Raw genomic sequence first — 19,966 nt, 5'->3', positions numbered from 1 at the left:
TTTTGCGAGACAACACTCGCAAACTGAGTTACGATTTTTAAAAATACAGTGCTCGCATTGCGAAACGCTCATTAACCGCATTACTCGCAATCCAAGGTTCCACTGTACATGCCTTTTTGGAAGCCGCTCTGGTCCGGTCTCCAGTGGTGGAAGCTCTGCAGAGGAGACAGCCAGCAACAGCTGGGGAAATGCCTAGAAAGTGACGTCACCCATAGAGTTACTATGGGGCTTCCATTGTTGCTGCATCTTCTGCACATGCCTACACAGAGAAACAACCGCTGACAGCTCAGCATGGGACCGAACCAGAGCGGCTTCAAAAAAGGTTTGTGTAGATATGTACAGTATAGTGATTTCCTGTTTGCAGGGCTAGATAGGTTAGACTTAGATTGTGGATGCCTGTAGATTTGCAGATTTTAGTGTTAGGGTGAACGTCGACTTTAACTGAACAAGATGAAATTAGAAGCTGACTATGCACAGCTGCACCAGATTGTGCATGCACCATTTTTAGTAAATCTCCTCCTTTGCGTATGTAAGTTACTGAGGGGCCATACCTTAAAAGTCTTGTCATATTGTGTTGTATATTGTTTCATAGCTGAATTGGACTAGCTGAAGATAAAAGCTGATTGGTCATCATGCACAGCCTTCCAGATTCTATTTTGATCAATACCCCCCAAATCTATTTTATCTTGTCTATAGTTGTTAGTAGCTGACCTCTAAGAGAGATGTGCAAGTTGGGTATCCTTTATAAAAAAAGAATAGAACAATTAGTAGACAGGTAGCAGAATAAGCTGCAGATGGGCAACATTGTTCCTCTTCCAGCTATGCATTGTGGCACTAGATCAGGGGTGTCAAAAAATTTCATTGCGAGCCGAATCAGCATTAAAGTTGCCCTCAAAGGGCTGGTCGTATCTGTAAGAGTAGATGTGCAGAGCACCCCACTCTCCCTTACATCACATGTCAAGGGCAGGCCCCCCCTTAAGAAGTCAAGAGCCCCCACTCCCCCCTTACTTACATCACAGTGCACCTCCTTTACCTTGTGCTGCTGCTGGAAAGAAGCTAGGCGCTGAACTGGGAAGTAGAAAGTGCAGGGTCTGGAGGAGGACTGGAGCCAGCTGCTGGATTTTGCTGAATGCTGAGACCAGGGGAGGCAGAGACGCGGGGGTACCGTGGCTGCACAGAGAGGCTCAGGATCTGTAGGAGGAGTTCTGTCCTTCTCTCTACTGAGGAATGCTGATACAGACGGGGGGGGGGGCAGAGACAAGCCACTCCATGACTGCATGGAGAAGGGGAGAAGGAAGTGCATGATCTGGCGGTGGAGTTCTGTCCTCCTCTCTGCTGCCAACTGAAGAGACAAGGTAGGGGCAGAGATGAGGGGAGGTGCTGCAGCTGCAGGAGAGGTGCGAGGGCCAAATGAAATGGCCCACGGGCCTTATGTTTGACACGTGTACAGTGGAGTTTGAATCACTAGGGCGGATGACCAGAGTTACAAATAGCATAGCAGGCAATAAGTTCACAGCAATCAATTTGAAGCCCAACTCATGCCAAAATGTGTTATTTCATTTTGAATGAAGTCGGGAAAGGCTGGATCCTCTGTCCCATTTTATTTATTGCCGTTTATACTCCCATTATGGAGAATTTCCCTGACTCCTTGTTAAGATAATGAACGGGAAATCTCTATAATGGGGACATACATAAAAACAATTTTGAGAGAAGTGAGGAGAGATTAGAACGTCAAACAATGTTTTTGTTATTGTCTGAGCTTCCTGTCTTGGTAACAACTGCTCCATTTCTTCTGTTGGTGTCACAGGGACAGGAAGTGAGGGGGGATCTCCTTAGTGTAATCACAGACAAATATACAAATCTGATAGAAATTTTAACTCTTTCTCCCCACTTTCTCCAAACCTAAAACTAGTTCCATAGCTCCCGAAATGTTTTATAAGGTTTAGAAGTGATATACAGTATATATAGAGCATGTAATTACTCCATATCACTGAATCATGTTAAAAGATGTCTCATACACAGTAGTTAATGTGTTTTCTTTGCTTATGACAAACAGAATTAGTATTTCAGGATCTGTTTTTTCTTTTGTATCAGCACATGAACAGCAGAAGACACAAAGACAGATTGGCTGGGAAACCTCCAAAGCCCAAATACAGTCCTTTCAGCAAGCTGCAGAAGAATGCTGCTTTAGCGGTGAGTGCACACCAAATATAATGCAGAGACCACTTCTCAGCTACTGCTGTCACATTAAGAAAATGTGAGATCAAAATCCGATTGTAGGATAACACTTTAACACAAAGCCAATGTATTTTGGGGGACAATGAATGCCCCCTTCATCAGGATCAGGGCTACAAAGAAAAACAGTGGAGTTTAAAATTATGTAAGGATATGTAATCTAGTAAAATAATCATATTCATATAAAATGTATATGGTGCGTAATTTTGGAAGAAATTATATATACACACTGTAAAAAAAATTGTGCTGGGTCTACTCAAAAAAAATTGAGGCAACTATTTGCATCAGCTTTTTAAGTACTGTCAACTAAACTTATTTTTGTCTGACTCATTAGACTTTTCATGTCTAGCGGCAAGGATGTGGAATTCCCTTCCACAGGCGGTGGTCTCAGCGGGGAGCATTGATAGCTTCAAGAAACTATTGGATAAGCACCTGAATGACCACAACATACAGGGATATACAATGCAATACTGACACATAATCACACACATAGGTTGGACTTGATGGACTTGTGTCTTTTTTCAACCTCACCTACTACTATATATAACTTTGTTGTTTTAAGTAAAGCCAACTCAATTTTTTTCAATTTATAGACCATAGTTTTTAAAGTTAGGAATACATACCTTAACTTGTCTGGAACTATAGAACTCAATTATTCCAGTTTATAGACCATAGGTTCAATTAAAGCCAACTAAATTTTTCCAGTTTTTAGAAACACATACATTAACTTATTTATTTCAAGTACTTATATAGCACCACCAACTTATGCATACATATACATTGTACATTCACAGTCCCTGCCCTCAAGGAGCTTTCAATCTAAGATCCCCAACTCACATTCATACACATACTAGGTCCAATTTACACAGGAGCCAATTACCCTACCAGCATGTCTTTGGAATAGGGTAGAACATGCAAACTCCAGGCATATTTATAGCACTGATTGCTCTATTGGTCCCAAAAATGTGTCAAAAGTCTCCGATCTGTCCATCGCAATACCGCTAAAAATCGCAGATCACCACAATTATTGGTAAAAAAAATAAATATAAATAAAAATGTCATAAATCTTTCCCATAGTTTGTAGACGCTATAACTTTTGCGCAAATCAATCAATATACGCTTATTGCGATTTTTTTTTTTTTTACCAAAAATTTGTAGAAAAATACATATTGGCCTGAACTGATGAAGAAATTTGTTTGTTTTTTTTTTAAATTGGGGGTTTTTATTATAGCAAAATGTAAAAAAATATTGGGTTTTTTTTTCAAAATTGTCACTCTTTTTTTGTTTATAGTGAAAAAATTAAAAACCGCACAGGTGATCACTTACCACCAAAAGAAAGCTCTATTTGTGGGAAAAAAAGGACGCAAATTTTGTTTGGGTACAGCATTGCATGACCGTGCAATTGTCAGTTAAAGCGACGCAGTGCCAAATTGTAAAAAATGCTCTGGTCAGGAAGGGAATAAATCTTCCGGGGTTAAAAAAACATTCAGGCCGATATATATTGTTCTACATATTTTTGGTTAAAAAAAATAAATAAATAAATCTCAATAGGCATATATTGATTGGTTTGCGCAAAAGTTATCGCGTCTACAAACTATAGATAGATTTAGGGACTTTATTATTATTATTATTATTATACAGTATTTATATAGCGCCAACAGTTTACGTAGCGCTTTACAACTTGAGGGTAGACAGTACAAATACAATACAATTTGATACAGTAGGAATCAGAAGGCCCTGCTCCTTAGAGCTTACAATCTAAGAGGGAAGGTCAAGAGATACAAGAGGTAATAACTATGGGTGATGTGCTGATTGAGAAGATAAATGTAGAGTTGTTAAGTGGGGGCCAGATAGGCTTCTCTGAAGAGATGAGTTTTCAGGGATCGTCTGAAAGTGGATAAAGTAGGAGAAAATCTGACGGATTGGGGTAGAGCATTCCAGAGGATGGGGGAGGCTCTGGAGAAGTCCTGAAGGCGAGCATGGGATGAGGTAACAAGGGACTTTGAGAGCAGGAGGTCTTGGGAGGAGCGAAGAGAACGATTAGGTTTGTATTTTGTGACTAGGTTAGAGATGTAGCTGGGGGCCAGGTTGTGGATGGCTTTGTAAGTTATAGTTAGTATCTTGAATTTAATTCGGTGACTGAGTGGCAGCCAATGGAGGGATTGGCAGAGGGGTGTGGCAGACGCTGAGCGGTTTGTGTGGTGGATGAGCCTGGCAGCAGCATTCATGACGGACTGAAGTGGAGATAGCCTATTTAGAGGTAAACCAATGAGGAGGGAGTTGCAGTAGTCGAGGCGGGAGATGACCAGGGAGTGGATTAGAGATGTTTGGAGATGTTGCGAAGATTGAGGCGGCAAGTTTTGGATAGTGATAGAATGTGGGGTCGAAGGGGTAGCTCAGAGTCCAGGATTACACCTAGGACCTTGGCTTGGGGAGATGGGTTGATAGTTGAGCCGTTGATCTTGACAGGGAAATCAGGGGAAGTGGCACCTGAGGGAGGAAATATCATGAGCTTGGTTTTGGATAGGTTGAGTTTGAGAAAGTGAAGTGACATCCAGGCTGATATGTCTGCTAGTAAGTTGGTAATGCGTGAGGAGACAGATGGAGAGAGCTGGGGGGTGGAGAGATAGATTTGGGTGTCATCAGCGTAGAGATGATATTTAAAGCCATGGGAGGCAATCAACTGACCCAAGGAGGTGGTGTAGATTGAGAAAAGGAGAGGTCCAAGAACAGAACCTTGGGGGATCCCAACGGAAAAAGGAAGAGGAGGAGAGGAGGAAGTAGAGTTGACACTGAAGGAGCGGTGGGATAGGTAGGATGAGAACCAGCGAAGAGTACAGTCACGGAGACCAAAGGAGTGGAGTTTTTTGAGGAGGAGGGGGTGGTCCACTGTGTCAAAGGCAGCAGAGAGATCCAGGAGAAGTAGTACAGAATAGTGTCCATTGGCTTTAGCCATTAGTAGGTCATTTGAGAGTTTAAGGAGAGCAGTTTCCGTGGAGTGTTGAGGGCGAAAACCGGACTGAAGGGGATCAAGAAGTTTATTCATGGTCAGATGGTCGCTTAGTCGGTTGTAGACCAGTCTTTCAAGAAGTTTGGAGGAGAAGGAGAGTCGACTTTTATTTCTTTTTATTGCTTTTACTGGTAATGGCGGCAGTCTGCAATTTTTAGCGGGACTGTGACATTGTGTATAATTGTGGCAGACAAATCTGACCCCAAATGATACTTTTTGGGGGACCAGTGACATTATTACATTGATCAGTGCTATAAAAATGCACTGATCAATGTATACATGGCACTGGCAGGGAACGGGTTAAAACTAGGGGGCGATCAAGGGGTTAATTGTGTTCCCTGGGTGTGTCCTAACTGTAGGGGGTTGGGCTACCAGAGGCATGACAGAGATAGCTGCTTCCGATCACTGGGAACAGAAGATCTCTGACATGTCATCTGGCAGAGCGGGGAATCGCCTTGCCGTTCTGCCTCTGTATACCATGATCGCGGGTCACTGGCAGACATCGAGTCTGCCGGACCCGCGGGCATGCTCCCGCGACACGTGGCGGGTGCGCACGCCCGCTCTCTCCTGTGCAAAGAGCGACGTACACCTACGGCGGTTTGCACAGGAGAGCCGACCTGCCGCAGTAATGAGGGTGGCATCTGCACACACTGGCAAAAGTATCAATACCTGGTATAATGATCATGGTATCACTGCTTGATTGACCAGCAAATTGCCTGACCTAAACCCCATAGAGAATGCCTGGAATATATCACTCTGCGTGTAACACAGCTATAAAAAAATGAACTTTTTGATGATATTCTAATTTTATGAGATGTACCTGTGTGTGTATATATATATATATATATATATATATATATATATATATATATATATATATATATAGTATATTGTAATATTGGGGTGATCAGACTCAATCAGTAGGTGTGTTTTTAAATATCCAAAACTGTATTTTTAAGGCCACGTTTATTTAAAAGAAAGAATGGAAAAGTTCACAAAATACATCAGTAGTCCGCGGGGGGTCCATCATTGCTGTAACTTGCACAATCAGTATACTTTAGCCTTCTGGCTTACTCTCTTGCCACACGGCTGCTTCAGGCCTCAAGCCTGGGTCTTAGGTCTGCTCCTCAGACCAATACAAATAGTTCCTTAAAGACATGCTCTCTCATAGCTTACTCAGGGTCAGCTCCTTGCTGCTCTGTCACAGACTATATCTGCCTCCTGCAGACATGCACGCTCTGGCTGCCCTCATGCAGCCTCTCTGACTCCTAGAGAGGCATGGGAGTCCTAATTCCCATGCACAGACATCCTGTTTGTTGGGTGGGGCCCTGGGCTCTAGCTCTGGGTCTATTATTAAGCCAGCCCACGCCTGGACAATGAGCGTTCCTGTTTCTCCAAGAAACGGGTGTAAACCAGCCATCTTCCAAGTAGCACGGGGTTCCATTGCTACAATATACTGTATATATAAAGGCCAGTATGGTGGCCTGAAATTATGGGAGGAGCCCAGGGGTTGTATTTAAGCAGGCCACCCACACTGCTCTAGGTCGGCTCCAATGCGCGGTATTACACGTCACTAAGCTGACTCTCCCAGCTCACCTCACGTTTGTGATTCTGTGCATTAGATCGCAAGTGCGTTATGGCTTCTCCGTTCGTGGTCTTCGTCAGACGTTCCCGCTCACTGTTTCAGGTAGGATTTGAACCTTTTCGTAACATGTTTAATCTTGCGATTCTTTATGCTTCCTATCCCGCACCGGGGGTACATAATCACCCTTTTTCCAAGTCACCTTTCACCGTCTGGAGAGTCAGCCCTATGGACTTGCCGAGCGCATCTATTCTAATAAACTGCGTTTGTGTATGATTTGTCCGCACCTCATTGTTCTCACATCCCAAGTTTGAACTCCCTAATACCCTCAGAAGAATTTTCCCTTAAGCATTTGTCAGTCGACCTAGTCATTCAAGCCATCGTTAGTATAAGAGTAGGCGCTTAGCGGTCCAAAGCGACATCTAAGACGCTTTCAAATTACTGCCCATCGAGCCATCCCTCTACATGTCTACCATCCTGTCATGTTCCTCCTTTGGGTTACTGCCCAGCCTGGTCCTCCAAGCAGCCATCTACCTGGCCTTTTATGGCTTATTACGTTCGAGCGAGTTCACCATCACTGGCCCCGGCTGTCAGGTACTACGCAGACGCCATCCGACATGCCATCAGAATCATGTCATCCTGCACCTCGTAGTGTCCAAAAATGCAACAGTCCAGTCCCAGGCTAGATATCAAGCTATTCCAGACTCACAATGCCTGGTGCCCAGTGGCCATTCTAGACCAGTCGTTCTCTCATCTGCCCAACCTGTTGGAGTCTAGCCCATTGCTACCTTTCCTTACCAACCCTCTGAGTGGTAGCCAGTTCACCAGACACATTAGGATCCTCTCGCTTAATTTAGGCCTTGACCCCGACCGATAATCTGGATATTCCAGCAGTGTCACGAAACGGGGTCCCGGACCACATCATCAAGAAGATGGGCAGGTGGAAACCCGCTTGCTTTGCTCGATACATACCCAATCCGCAAGCAGAAATGTCACAAGCCTTCGGCAAGCTTGCCCTGTAGGACGTTATCAGCTCAAATAAATAATTACCTCCCTAACCAAGTCTTTTGCCCCCTTCTCTTGGCATACCATCCTGCAGACCAGGGCACACTTCGGGTCTACTTTATGTTGTTAGTCTTGTGACGTGTTTATGTGGTTCACATCTCTCTCCCGGACATAGGACTCTGAATAAATATTAAAATAAAAATATTTCATTAATACACTCATTTTCCACTTTCCTACTCACATAAATCAATATACATACAAACAAATTAGAAAATAATATATATATTGCAATCATTATAAATATATATAATTTTAATGAGCTGCGCCAGTCCAAACTGCAGTTTTAGGGTGTGGCAGCCCACTTTTATTGACTAAAGGAAAGTTCACTTATACATCAGTTGCCAACGCAGGGGTTTCTTCCACATAACATGAACAAAAATACCAAGCCACCTGGCTTACATGTTGGCAGCACGTCTGCTCCTCTTTACCAGTCCTTTGACTGTGTCATTCAGCTCTCTCAGAACACTTGGCTCTCTAGCCTTCAGTCGCAGTGCCCTGCTGCGTGGCCCACCTCTGGCCTAAGGATTGGGGTTCTCCTGACACCCCTGATAGGAGCTGACTTAAATCCTGGAGACCTGCTGGCTTGTGGCTGGGTCTCTGACCCATTGATGAGACCTCTGTCCCGTGCCTTCTGGCTGGGGCCCCCGGACCCCGGGTGAGACCTTCCGTCTCCCACACTGGGAGTGGTCTCCAAAAATGAGAGCTTTAAGTAATTCTCAGACCTGACTATATAATGACCCTGCACACTTGTGTAGTGAGCCAGGTTGCTGGCCTCTAGCAAAACCTGGACCCAGGATTGAATGTTCTGCTTCAGAACTACAGAACCTGGAGAGATGCTAATTTTGAACCTTGCATTAACCCTTAATGAGACTCCTGGGTCACCTTTTCCTATAAACTTATAGCGACAGAGCCTCTCTCTGTCACATACCTCCCCCCTTTGTTTCCCACCGGAGGCCAGGAGACACAAGCTTCTAACTTTGGCACCATTAAAAGGGGAACTCTGCTCCCTTTGACCCATGTAGACCTTCCCAGGTCTTCTTCCTGACATGCTTCCACAAGCACTTTTGAGACCTTAACAAGGTCCTCCTACCAACCTTCAATCTTAGGGTCTTAAGAATACCTTTGTTTTCTTGGAGTATTTTGGCTTTTCTTCCACCTTTTCCCAACTTATTGATGCTGTCCTGATGCTGTAGGGAACCTCCTGTGCTTAACCCCAAACCCCTTTCTTTCTCATTTGTATCAACTTCAACCACTCTTGATGTACTTTTGGATTCAGTAACCCTTTTGTGGTTACTCTTGGCAACCAATACCTCATTTGCAACAACGTGCAACATCAGTTCATCCATTTCCCTGTTACCGTTACCAACGCTGTTATTTTCTGTCAGAGTGTCTCCGGGTACCTCAACTTGTACCTCTTTGTGGGTGATGGGCAGAATCACCACTACTGCCGCATCTGTTTCCGGGCCCTTCCATCACATGAGGTCTAGAGGTTGAGACAGTACACGCACCATGTACCAACCATTGCTCAGCCACACCTCAGACCACACCAGCAGGAATGCACCTCATCACATCACTATACGGAGAGACTTCCACTATGTCTGTCATTTTTGATTGCTCTAGCAGTTCCCCTGAGAGCCTTCCGCACACAACTGCAGCTGGAAGCACTCTTGCAGAGAACCATGAGACCACCTTCCACAAAAGTAACCCACATTGTAGTAACCAATTTCTATCAAGATTTCTTAACATCGCCTGTACCCCTTGTCTCCACTGATTGGTACTACGCAGTACCAGACCGGCCATCTGTGGTGGATACACGCAGGTGTATTTCACCAATTCCAGCATTTATAACAACATCTCAGTTATTTCCAAGGATCCCACCTCCAAACATAGAACTTTAGGGACTCTTCCCTTGCTAGTGGCGTGGAGGAGATCATTTGCTAAGGTTTGAGAGGCCGAAATACTTGAGAAGACCACCACCTCAGGAGGTAACTGACACAACCTGCGGCTCCCTTTGAGCACTGCCAAAGGCATGCGTCATATTCACCCTCATTTTTAGCAATACTGAGCTTTTCCAAGTCATTATCCTTTAACATTGCTAAACTTTTTTGCTGTGAACAAAACTTCTGCTATGAACACGCCCTTTTCCCATCCTTCCGCCTGGAGGGGGTTAAGTTCTGAAACAGCCAATGCACCAATGTCTACTGGCTTTGCAGCCTCTCCATTTGTCACAGCAGCAATAGTGTCCACCTTACTATCACACATGAAGGTTTCCTTCAATCCCACCATTAACTTTCTTGCCAAACTATCCCACTTTATCCCGTCTGTTCTCCAGTCACCAGCACTCTGTAGTACTGCTCCATCTACCCAAGGAGACACAGGCGGACAGAATGGTTTGGTAGCAGACATCAGGCACAAGTCATTGTTAACCACATTAGACTGCGATAATACATGCTACACCATTTGAGCTATTTTCCCATTTTGTTTCACCTGAGCAGTATCAGAGCTGTCCTGGACCACTGCGGGTTCCAATACAGGGAGTCCTCGTGAGATTTCCAGGGACAACTCTGCGGCACTGCCTGCCTGCAGTTGCTATGGGAAAACCATCAACATTGTCATAAATACATTCATTCATTCCTCATCATCATTCCTGACTTTCACAGGCTGTCCCAGCTCATTACCAGCTTGAGCCTGTGGGATATTTATTACATCACTTTTTACTTTATAAGACACTCGCTCACCCATCGGGGAGGCTACACAGTCATCCTGGGAAACCTCAAGCTCAGACACCATGAGCTCCTGGGAGGTCTCCAGGGACAACCTTGTTGCACCTGTCATGGTTGCTAGGGGCAATGACACATATCTCTCAGTGGTCACCCCTGACCTACCTACTTCAGCACTCTGCTGAATCAGTCCTGTCCCTTTCACAGAACAGTTTTCCCTTTTAAACATCAACATAGAGGAAAATCTATCACCATTTTCAGACTTCTTAGTACACACCACATCATTAGGTTTAGCTTTAACCCTTGTCTCTCTGCTACAAAGGGCATTGCACGGAGACAAGTCCTAAACAGTCCTCAAGTTTGCTGCAGGTTCAGCTTCAAACTGTGCTTTGCTACTAGACAGGGTATTCATTTGCAGCAAGTCTCTGAAAGCAGATTTTCTCACTGGACTTAGTCCCACTTCACAGCAATTAGTCCCCTGACTAGACCAGTGCCCCTGATGGTAATTGATGGGCACAGTGGCTGCATTTTATGGGGCACAGTGGCTGCATTTTATGGGGCACAGTGACTGCATTTTATGGGGCACAGTGGCTGCATTTGATGGAACAGTGGCTGCGTTTGATGGCACAGTGACTGCGTTTGATGGCAGAATGGCTGCGTTTGGTGGCACAGTGGCGGCAATTGATGGGCACAGTGGCTGCGATTGATGGCACGGTGGCTGCGATTGATGGTACAGTGAGGGTGCAATTGATGGAGGTTTTTTCAGAATTTTTCAGTTTGTTTGCGCCCCCCCAAAAATTTTGAGCACCAGCCGCCATTGATTTAGATAAAACTTACCCCTTGGATGGCCTATTATGTAAATATCCTTGATCTTAGCAGGACTGGTTGTGGCAAAAGAGGCAGCAAGAGTGTGCACTAGCACCTGCTGGCTTATAAATACTTAGAGTGAGGGAGGAGAAAGAAGGGAAGGATACAATGGGAAAACACCCCTAACAAAGGGGTGGGGCATCAACACAGGTGCGGACCAATACTGGCAGCAGGCAGGCATCCACCACATGGAGAGGGAGGGGCTCACGGCACCGGCGCATAGTCGCAGGCAGATGGCCATAACGTGCCCGGCGCAGAACACCGAGTCCACGAGGCGCTTGGGCACCACCCACGGGGAGCGGGGACCACACCCTACGCCAGGCAACGGAGACCCACGTCATCCGCCCACCAGCGGCCAGAGAATAGACTGGTCGCATGGCAACCAGTGAAACAAAGGCCGGCATCCGACAGCCTTTGTGCGCTGGATGACCGTTAAAGGGGCACCGAAGAGGCAGATCCCATCTAGTGGGCAAAAGTGAGAATGCGGGCACAGCCATAAATGCAGCAGTTAAAGTGAGGACAGAAAACTCCAGAAAACATCATTGCTAATGAAAGATCTAATAATACTAGAAAACCAAATAGCTGACATTATATATTCACTTTGCATAAATAACAAAGACATAAACAGAGACCATTAATGCCCAATGGATCCAAATATAAAAATATATACAAAAAGGGGAGTTTATTAGGGATCTGTACCGAGACATGAATTATAGTTTATAATTTATAAACCGAAGTGAAGAGAAACCCAAACATCTACTGATGATTACAGAATCCATAAAGGAACGTCATTGACTACATATTCATTTCATAGACCCCTGACTTGAATCCTTCTAAGATGGGTCTAAAAGAAATAGTCTCATTCAATCCTGGAGGAGATGTGGCGTTTAGACGGAATATCCATTTCTGCTCATGTTGAAGCAGAATCTTATTGCAATCACCACCACGGGTGAATCCGGTCCTAAATCAAAAAGGATATCTTGGGAGAGGAACCCCTGTGCACAGCAATCACATGTCTCCCCAAGGGGAGATCAGGATTGCATGTTTTCTTGGCATGAATGTGTCTGTAGGCCCATTGCCAGAACTCCATTTTAGTTTTGCCTACATAAAAACAGGAGCACTCACAGAGAAGTAGATATACCATGCCCTCTGTTTTACAGTTGGCATAGTGTTTAAGTTGATATTTCTCTCAATTTGGTATTGCAGTAGGATACTCAATATGCATAAATCTGCAATACTTGCATCCTCCACAAGTGAAAGTACCCCATCTTTTACATGGGTCCCTGCCTGAACTGCCTTTAAATTCACTAGAGACCAGATTGTCCTTGATTGACTGAGCTTTTCTGAAGGTAAGTGCTGGAGTCGCAGGGACAAAGGCACACGCAATAGGATCCACAGTGAGCATGTGCCAGTACTTTTTCACAATCTTCCTAATTTCTTTATGTTGATTAGAAAACCTGGTGATGATCCGAATAGGACCCATTGTTTTTGATGTATTTGTTTTATTGTATAGGAGATCGTGAGTGATGTGTATTAGCACATGCTCACTTAAATGCCTTTTTGAGGCAAGTATGTCTCTAACCCTGCGCTAGCAGCCTAAGCAGTTCAGTCTAATCATACTGACAGTAAGGTATTGAGGTGTCCAAAGGTCGAGCGTGGAAGCTGCTAGCATGTAGGATACAGCTGCCTGACGTAGGTTTTCAAAAAAGGCTGGTGGTTAGAAGACCATCCTTGCCCTTGTGTATCTGGACATCCAGAAATGTAATAGAATCTATGTCATGATTCATGGTGAAACTCAGATTGAAGATGTTGTCTTTGATGGACTGAAAAAAGGAATGAAGTAGTTCGATAGAACCATTCCAAACCATAAAAATATCATCTATGTATCTATACCAGAGTGACACACAATCCATGAAGGAAGAGAGGTTCTCCGATATACCAGTCATACATTCCCATTCCCCCAGGAAGAGATTGGTGTAGGATGGGGCACAACAAGTCCCCATCGCTATGCCCTGCACCTGGAGGAAGTGGGAACCATTGACGGAAAAATAATTGTGTTGTAAAACAAAATACATGCATCAACGACAAATCGGTTCATCTTTACTAGTCTGAGAAATAGTACTTTCAATACAGGCTAGCCCCTGATCATGGAGTATTGAGCTATAGAGCGCCTCAACATCAATGGCAACCAATAGAGCTGTGGGAGGAACATAGAGTCCATCTACATTTTGCAATAAATGTATCGTGTCACGTACATAACTTGGCAGGTTAAGTATGTGCGGGCAGAGATATCCATCAACAAATCTACTTAGATTCTCTGTGAGTGATCCGTTACTTGAGATAATTGGTCTACCTGAAGGGTGTTGTACATTTTTGTGAATCGTTGGCAATGAGTAAAACGTAGGAGTGCGTGGAAAATCTGTGCGTATGAATTCCAAAATCATTCTTAGATATCACATTATTGGCATAAGCACTGTCTACCAATTCATAAAATTCTTTTTGGAATCCCATGATTTTGGCAATTGGAATAGGACAGTATCATTGTTTATTTTTAAGGTTTTTCTTGCACATGTCGACATATTTCTGATCATGATCACAATATTACCCCCCTTATCAGAGGGCTTTATCGTGATCATGGAATTCGATGCCAGGGATTGAAGAGCCTCACGTTCATCTGCAGAGAGATTATTGTGGCCCTTATGGTTTTACTTTTAATCTTCTAATCTCATTACATGTTAACTTAACAAATGCCATGACATTCGAGTTGTTTCTTAGTGTCGGGAATTTATCAGATTTTTTCTTATTAATTGGTCTAGTTGGATGTATGCTTGGTTTGGATTGATCAAAACTCTGGAGCAGGTGTTCCAGATCAATCCGATCAATCAAGTCAGGTCATTTTCCTCTAATAAAGCAATAAGTAAATTGATAGCTTGCAGTTCTTGTGGTTCAAGGCGGGGATTACTCAATCCCTCTTTGTAGTATAATTGTTTAAGAATTATTTTCCTAGCAAATATTTGAAGATTTTTTATGACCTCTAATTTATCGAGTTCATTGCTAGGACAAAAACTTAGACCTCGTGCTAGAACCTCTGTCTCCATGGATGTTTAGATGAGTCTCAGATTAGGAATTAGTGGTCAGATTCAATTGTGATGTAAAATTAGAAATTTGTTCAGTGTTTGATCCCTAAGGCTCTAATCATGATGGTGTAGTAGAGGTATGAGCCTCTGTACCCTGTGCACAAGATTTAGAAAGTGGATTAAGTGAAATATTAGTAGCAACAAAAGTAGGAAGGGAAGAACCCAAACCACCTGGAGTGTTACCTAACACCATGTGAGCACTTTTGTTCAGATTGCTAGAAGAAGCCTGTTCGGTGATTTGTTATTTGTCTAAATTTTCATGAGTCCTACCGCCGGGTGACTTCCTTTTGGTTTTACGTTATTTATTAAATCTGGACAATCCTCTAGAAGAAATGGAGAGAGAAGATACAGATGAAGCATCAGACAGACCCTGTTCCTTATTGTTTTGTCTTGTCCTATAATTAGGTCTAGTTCTAAAATGTGTATCATTCCAGGTATATGCCTTGTTTTCTTGAAAGCAATTTTATCTCTAAGGAATTTCTTCTCCTTGATGGTAAAAATATCTCGATTGTACTGTTCTAAATGTTCGTTTAGATCCTTCTCATATTGTGGATATGCCGTATGGCTTTTAAAATTAACTAATTGGGAATAAATTAAATCAATTTCCTTGTCTAAATCCTTTATTCTTCGCTGATACTCACTGATCAGAAGGGACATCATCTCCCTTGAGCAAGTAGAAAGATTATTTTCCCATTCATCTTTAAATGGTGTCTCCATATGGTCTAGAAGAAGGGAATATTTGTATTCGTAGGCCAAATGAGTTAGTTTTTGCTTTTATGTACTGCTCAAAGGAGTGTATGTGCCAGTGAACAGCTGATTTCTTTTCCAAAAACTTTCTTAGATTAAAAAATAAAGATGAGAGTTTTGTATCTTTCTGCTCATTCTGTGCAAACTCCTTGGAAAACCCGGACATAACAATGTCCCAGTTTTTACCGACATACTTGGTCATAGTAAATGCTTGACTGCAAAGAAAATCCCCAGTAAAATTTGACTACAAAAAGCAGGTGCTTTCATCAGTGCATCCTGTCGGTGCAAATCAGTGCAGCCTCATTAGTGCCCATCAGTGCTTATCAGTGCCCATCAGTGCAGCCTCATCAGTGCCCATCAGTGCAGCCTCATCAGTGCCCATCAGTGCAGCCTCATCAGTGCCCATCAGTTCATCCACATCAGTGCCCATCAGTTCATCCACATCAGTGCCCATCAGTTCATCCACATCAGTGCCCATAAGTTTAGCCACATCAGTGCCCATAAGTGCAGCCTCATCAGTGCCCATCAATGCAGGCTATCAGTGCCCATCGCTGCAGCCTCATCAGTGGCCATCAATGCAGCAGGGATCACAGGGAGGATTCGGGAGGATTGCCGGCCGGATCACACAGTGCGGAGATCTCCTGCTGTAACACAGCTTGGATATGAAATGCCGGCTGCTGTCAAAGTCCCACCTCCTGGACCGGCATTGGACCAGTGTGCTACCATAGGAGCAGGTCCAGGAGGCGAGACTTTGTTTGAAAACGGCCGGCGTTTCATATTTAAGCTGTGTCACAGCAATAGATCCCCACTTTGTGTGATCTGGCTGGCTCTCCTCCTGACAGTTTCCTGGCTGATCGCTCCTGGCAGAAGCAGTGCGGCCTTTTTTACAGGGCATTAGGCACCTTATAACTTTAACATGTAAATATGATTATGCCAACAGAATTGGCGTCTTGGCTGGATTCAGTTGCACTAGCATGGTTAGTGGATAATGAGAGGGAGATGCTAGTACACCCAATAACATCGAGGATGTCCTCTCGGTCATTGGTTTGTTTCCATTGGGGAAGTCACCGGGCCGGGTGGCCTTCCTATTGAATTTTATAAGGTTAATGGTGAGCTTTTAGCTCCTGTACTGGCTTCTCTTTACTCTGATTGTCTGAAGGAAGGAGCCTTACCAGAGTCAATGAGTCATGCGCATATAGTTTTAATCTACAAGCATCCAAAAGATTCATCTTCTTGTGCTTCATATAGGCCCATTGCTCTATTGAATGTAGGTTTTAAGATTTTGACAAAACTCATCTCTAGGCGACTACAACCATTGCTGCGAACATTATTTATTTTTTTTTTTTTTATTGGCATTTTCAATAAAATTACAGTAACAACAGTACAACATGTACCCAAACCCCCCCCCCACCTCTCTCTCCCACCCCCCTCCCTTCTTCACCCTTGTGCAGCTTCCACTAGTTACATGCCATACTTTATACTCATACTTCCAATAACAACATTTGGTTCCCAAAGAGTTAATGGTATATATAGTAATTTCACACTAAGCAATTCCATTGGTCAGGATTGTAAAAACCGGCTACCTATGTGCAGAAAGTATGCTCTAGTATGCGTCTCTCCTCCTCAACAGATCAATTCACAGTGTACTTGGCATCAAGCCAGTTTTGCCAAACTTTCTCAAATTTTTTGGGACATCCCCTTCTCAGGTAAGTTGCTTTATAAAAAGGAGGGCTTTATTTATTATAAATAAAATTAAATACCGCGCTGTAATACAATGGTCAAAAACAGATATCTTGACCAGAAAGAAACAACCAATTAGTTGACTCAATGACACCTAAAGAGAGCTGCTGCTATAAGTGGGATACACACCTGTTCAGATAAATAATAATAAATAACAGCGCTAAATAAACTGCAAAAATTACAATATTAGTGAATGAATATCAATATTAAATGTGACATAAATTAATAATAAATAATAGTGATAAATAGACCAAAAACCCCAATTACGTGAATTTAAATGTGAAATAACAACTTATAAATGAACAATGGAAAAGTCCATCTAAGTGCAGACAGGCAAAGTCCCAAAATATAAATCAAATTCTTCTTGATGATGAAGAAATAAATGGCTAATTGGTTCCTCCACCGCACCACTGTGTTAACACCAATACAATAATGCGCTTACCACAAGGCAAGCTTAGATAAGCCTGTGACCATAACCCGGTCGGGGCCTTTACCAATGGGGATGATTAGACAGCGGTGATCCACTAAACCATCTGGAAAGATCAGCTGCGATAGAAAACCCTCCAGGCGCACCTCCAAAGCACCGAACAATTTAGCATTCAGGAGTTCCCCAAAAGGAAAGAAGTATCGACATAGCGTAATCCTGATATAGGTAATTTATTTATAAAAGTAGGAAACACACTTACATTAAAAACGAAGGCAAACAGCATAAAATGTATGAGCCGGCCGGCTACAGCGAACACCCGTCCTACAGACGGAACACACGGGACGTCAGCACGGAGCTTTTTCCAGCACAATAAAATAGCTTTGCGTGCATAAAAAAGGGCGAGTGAAATCATGGTTCTTTGCGCCCTACGCGGTGTTAACTCCTCCACCAGGCCCAGCAAACAAACTGCTACTGTTACAGGTACATGTACCGAAAGCACTTTCTGTATAGTGTGTGTCACCCCCTTCCAGAATTCCCGTATCAGCTGGCACTGCCAGAAAATATGGTCAAAATCAGCGTTATCAGTTGTGCAGCGCCAGCACTCAGCTGCACCAGTACCATATATCCCAGCTATCCTTGCAGGAGTATAATAGACCCGGTGCAGAATTTTAAATTGAATAAGCCTATCTCTGGCCGATACTAGGGTCTGGAAGGGGTGATCCCACATATCATCCCAATCTTCCCCCCCCAAAGTCTGTTACCAGTGTACTCCAGGTGTCTTTACATTTGGCAAGCATTTTGGGCCTTACTACAAATAATTCCTTGTACACTGCTGATAGCGTTTTTGGTAAGCCTTCTGAACCCAGCATATTCTCTAATGGCGATGCGCCCAGCTCCAGCTTATCTGAGCCAAATTGGGTGAAGAAAGCGTGCCTTAACTGGATAGATCAAAAAAAATACCAGTTGGGGAGGTTATATTTTTCCTTCAGTCGTGAGTAATTTTTGACCTCCCACTAAGTGTTTGAATTGCTTAATACCGACTCTAGCCCATTTTATTGGTTCAGGGATTGCACTGAAGTGAGGCAACCTGGGATTGAACCACAAGGGAGTGTCCTGTGACCAACTCCTTTCTGGAGATTTCATCAGCTTCTGTGCCCTGTCCCAGGCGCTCACCGTGACGCGCATCGATGCGGTCAGAGACAGAGAAGCCAAAGGATCTCTGTGTACCAAGTAAAACAGACTCTCATACGAGCCCATAAGGGCTGCCTCCAGTACTGTCGCTGAGTCCCCGTCATCTCCAGTCAGCCAACGTCTAGCAAACACCATTTGTCCAGCTATGAAATATTTAAATAAATCAGGGAACGCCAGTCCAGCCTGCCCCAAGGGCTCCTGCAAAGTATGAAGGCTGATTCTAGGATGTGCGTCGGACCAAAGAAAAGTACTGAATAAGCTATTCACCCTTCTGAAAAAAAGAGCAAGGGATCCAGATCGGAGAGTTCCTAAAAAAATACAAAAAAACTGGAAGAATCTTCATTTTTATCAAATTAACCCTGCCAATCAAGGACAACGGGAGGTGTCTCCATGCCTCAAGCTGTAGCTTAACCTTATTTAGCAGGGGCAACAAGTTAAGGGACATGAATTCCCCCACCCTAGGTGATATACGTGTGCCTAAATATTTGATCTCCGACACCCAGAGAATGGGAACCCTGTTGGTTGCCAAAGTCTGTGCGTCACTGTCAATGGCCATCACATTGGATTTTTTCCAATTCACCCGCAGTCCCGAGAATGTGGCAAATTTGTCAAATATTTGAAACACTGCTTCTAGGGATGATCCTGCATCCTGTAAAAACAGGAGCATATCATCAGCATACAGAGCAGTACATTCTTGTATACCACCCACTTCCAGTGCTCTCACCTCAGATGACCTTCTTAGAGTTATAGCCAGAGGTTCATTAACCATCGCAAATAAGGAAGGTGATAGCGGGCATCCCTGACGTGTGCCTCTACCCACTGAGAACTGATGGGAGACTGAGGTACCCAATTTTATGGCTGCTTGAGGGGCACTATATAAAAGTGAGATCCAGGTCATGAATACCTCCCCAAATCCCATATGACGCAGTACTGCTAACATATAGTTCCAGTCAACTGAGTCAAAGGCCTTGGCCATGTCAAGAGACACTACCGCCCTAGTCCCCGCATTGTCATGATCAATCTGCAAATGAGCGAACAATCTGCGTAAGTTAGTGTCCATAGATTTTTGAGGTATGAAACCTGTCTGATCTATGTCCACTAGGGTGGTGATAACCTGTAACAGTCTTGTAGCTAAAATTTTTGTTAGAATTTTAAGGTCCAGATTTAAAAGTGCTATAGGTCTGTACGAAGAACAAGACAATGGGTCCTTGCCTGGTTTCGGTAAGAGAATTACTTGTGCCTCTA

General features: G+C 43.7%; 1 protein-coding gene across 2 annotated transcripts in view; it reads left to right on the top strand.

Annotated features, from left to right (window-relative positions):
- The window catches only part of ZNF385C (zinc finger protein 385C), a 798,047-nt gene that overhangs the window by 758,477 nt on the left and 19,604 nt on the right, over positions 1 to 19,966 (top strand). For both annotated transcript variants that reach the window (XM_073606093.1, XM_073606094.1), the window contains one exon: positions 2,095 to 2,193. In XM_073606093.1, the coding sequence (XP_073462194.1) occupies positions 2,095 to 2,193 (99 nt within the window). The remainder of the gene's footprint in view (positions 1 to 2,094; positions 2,194 to 19,966) is intronic.

Source organism: Aquarana catesbeiana, linkage group LG12 (genome assembly GCF_042186555.1).
Source record: "Aquarana catesbeiana isolate 2022-GZ linkage group LG12, ASM4218655v1, whole genome shotgun sequence".
In the NCBI taxonomy this organism is placed as follows: domain Eukaryota; kingdom Metazoa; phylum Chordata; class Amphibia; order Anura; family Ranidae; genus Aquarana; species Aquarana catesbeiana.
Note: the sequence above shows the minus strand (reverse complement) of the source record. Positions and strands in the feature narration are given on the sequence as shown.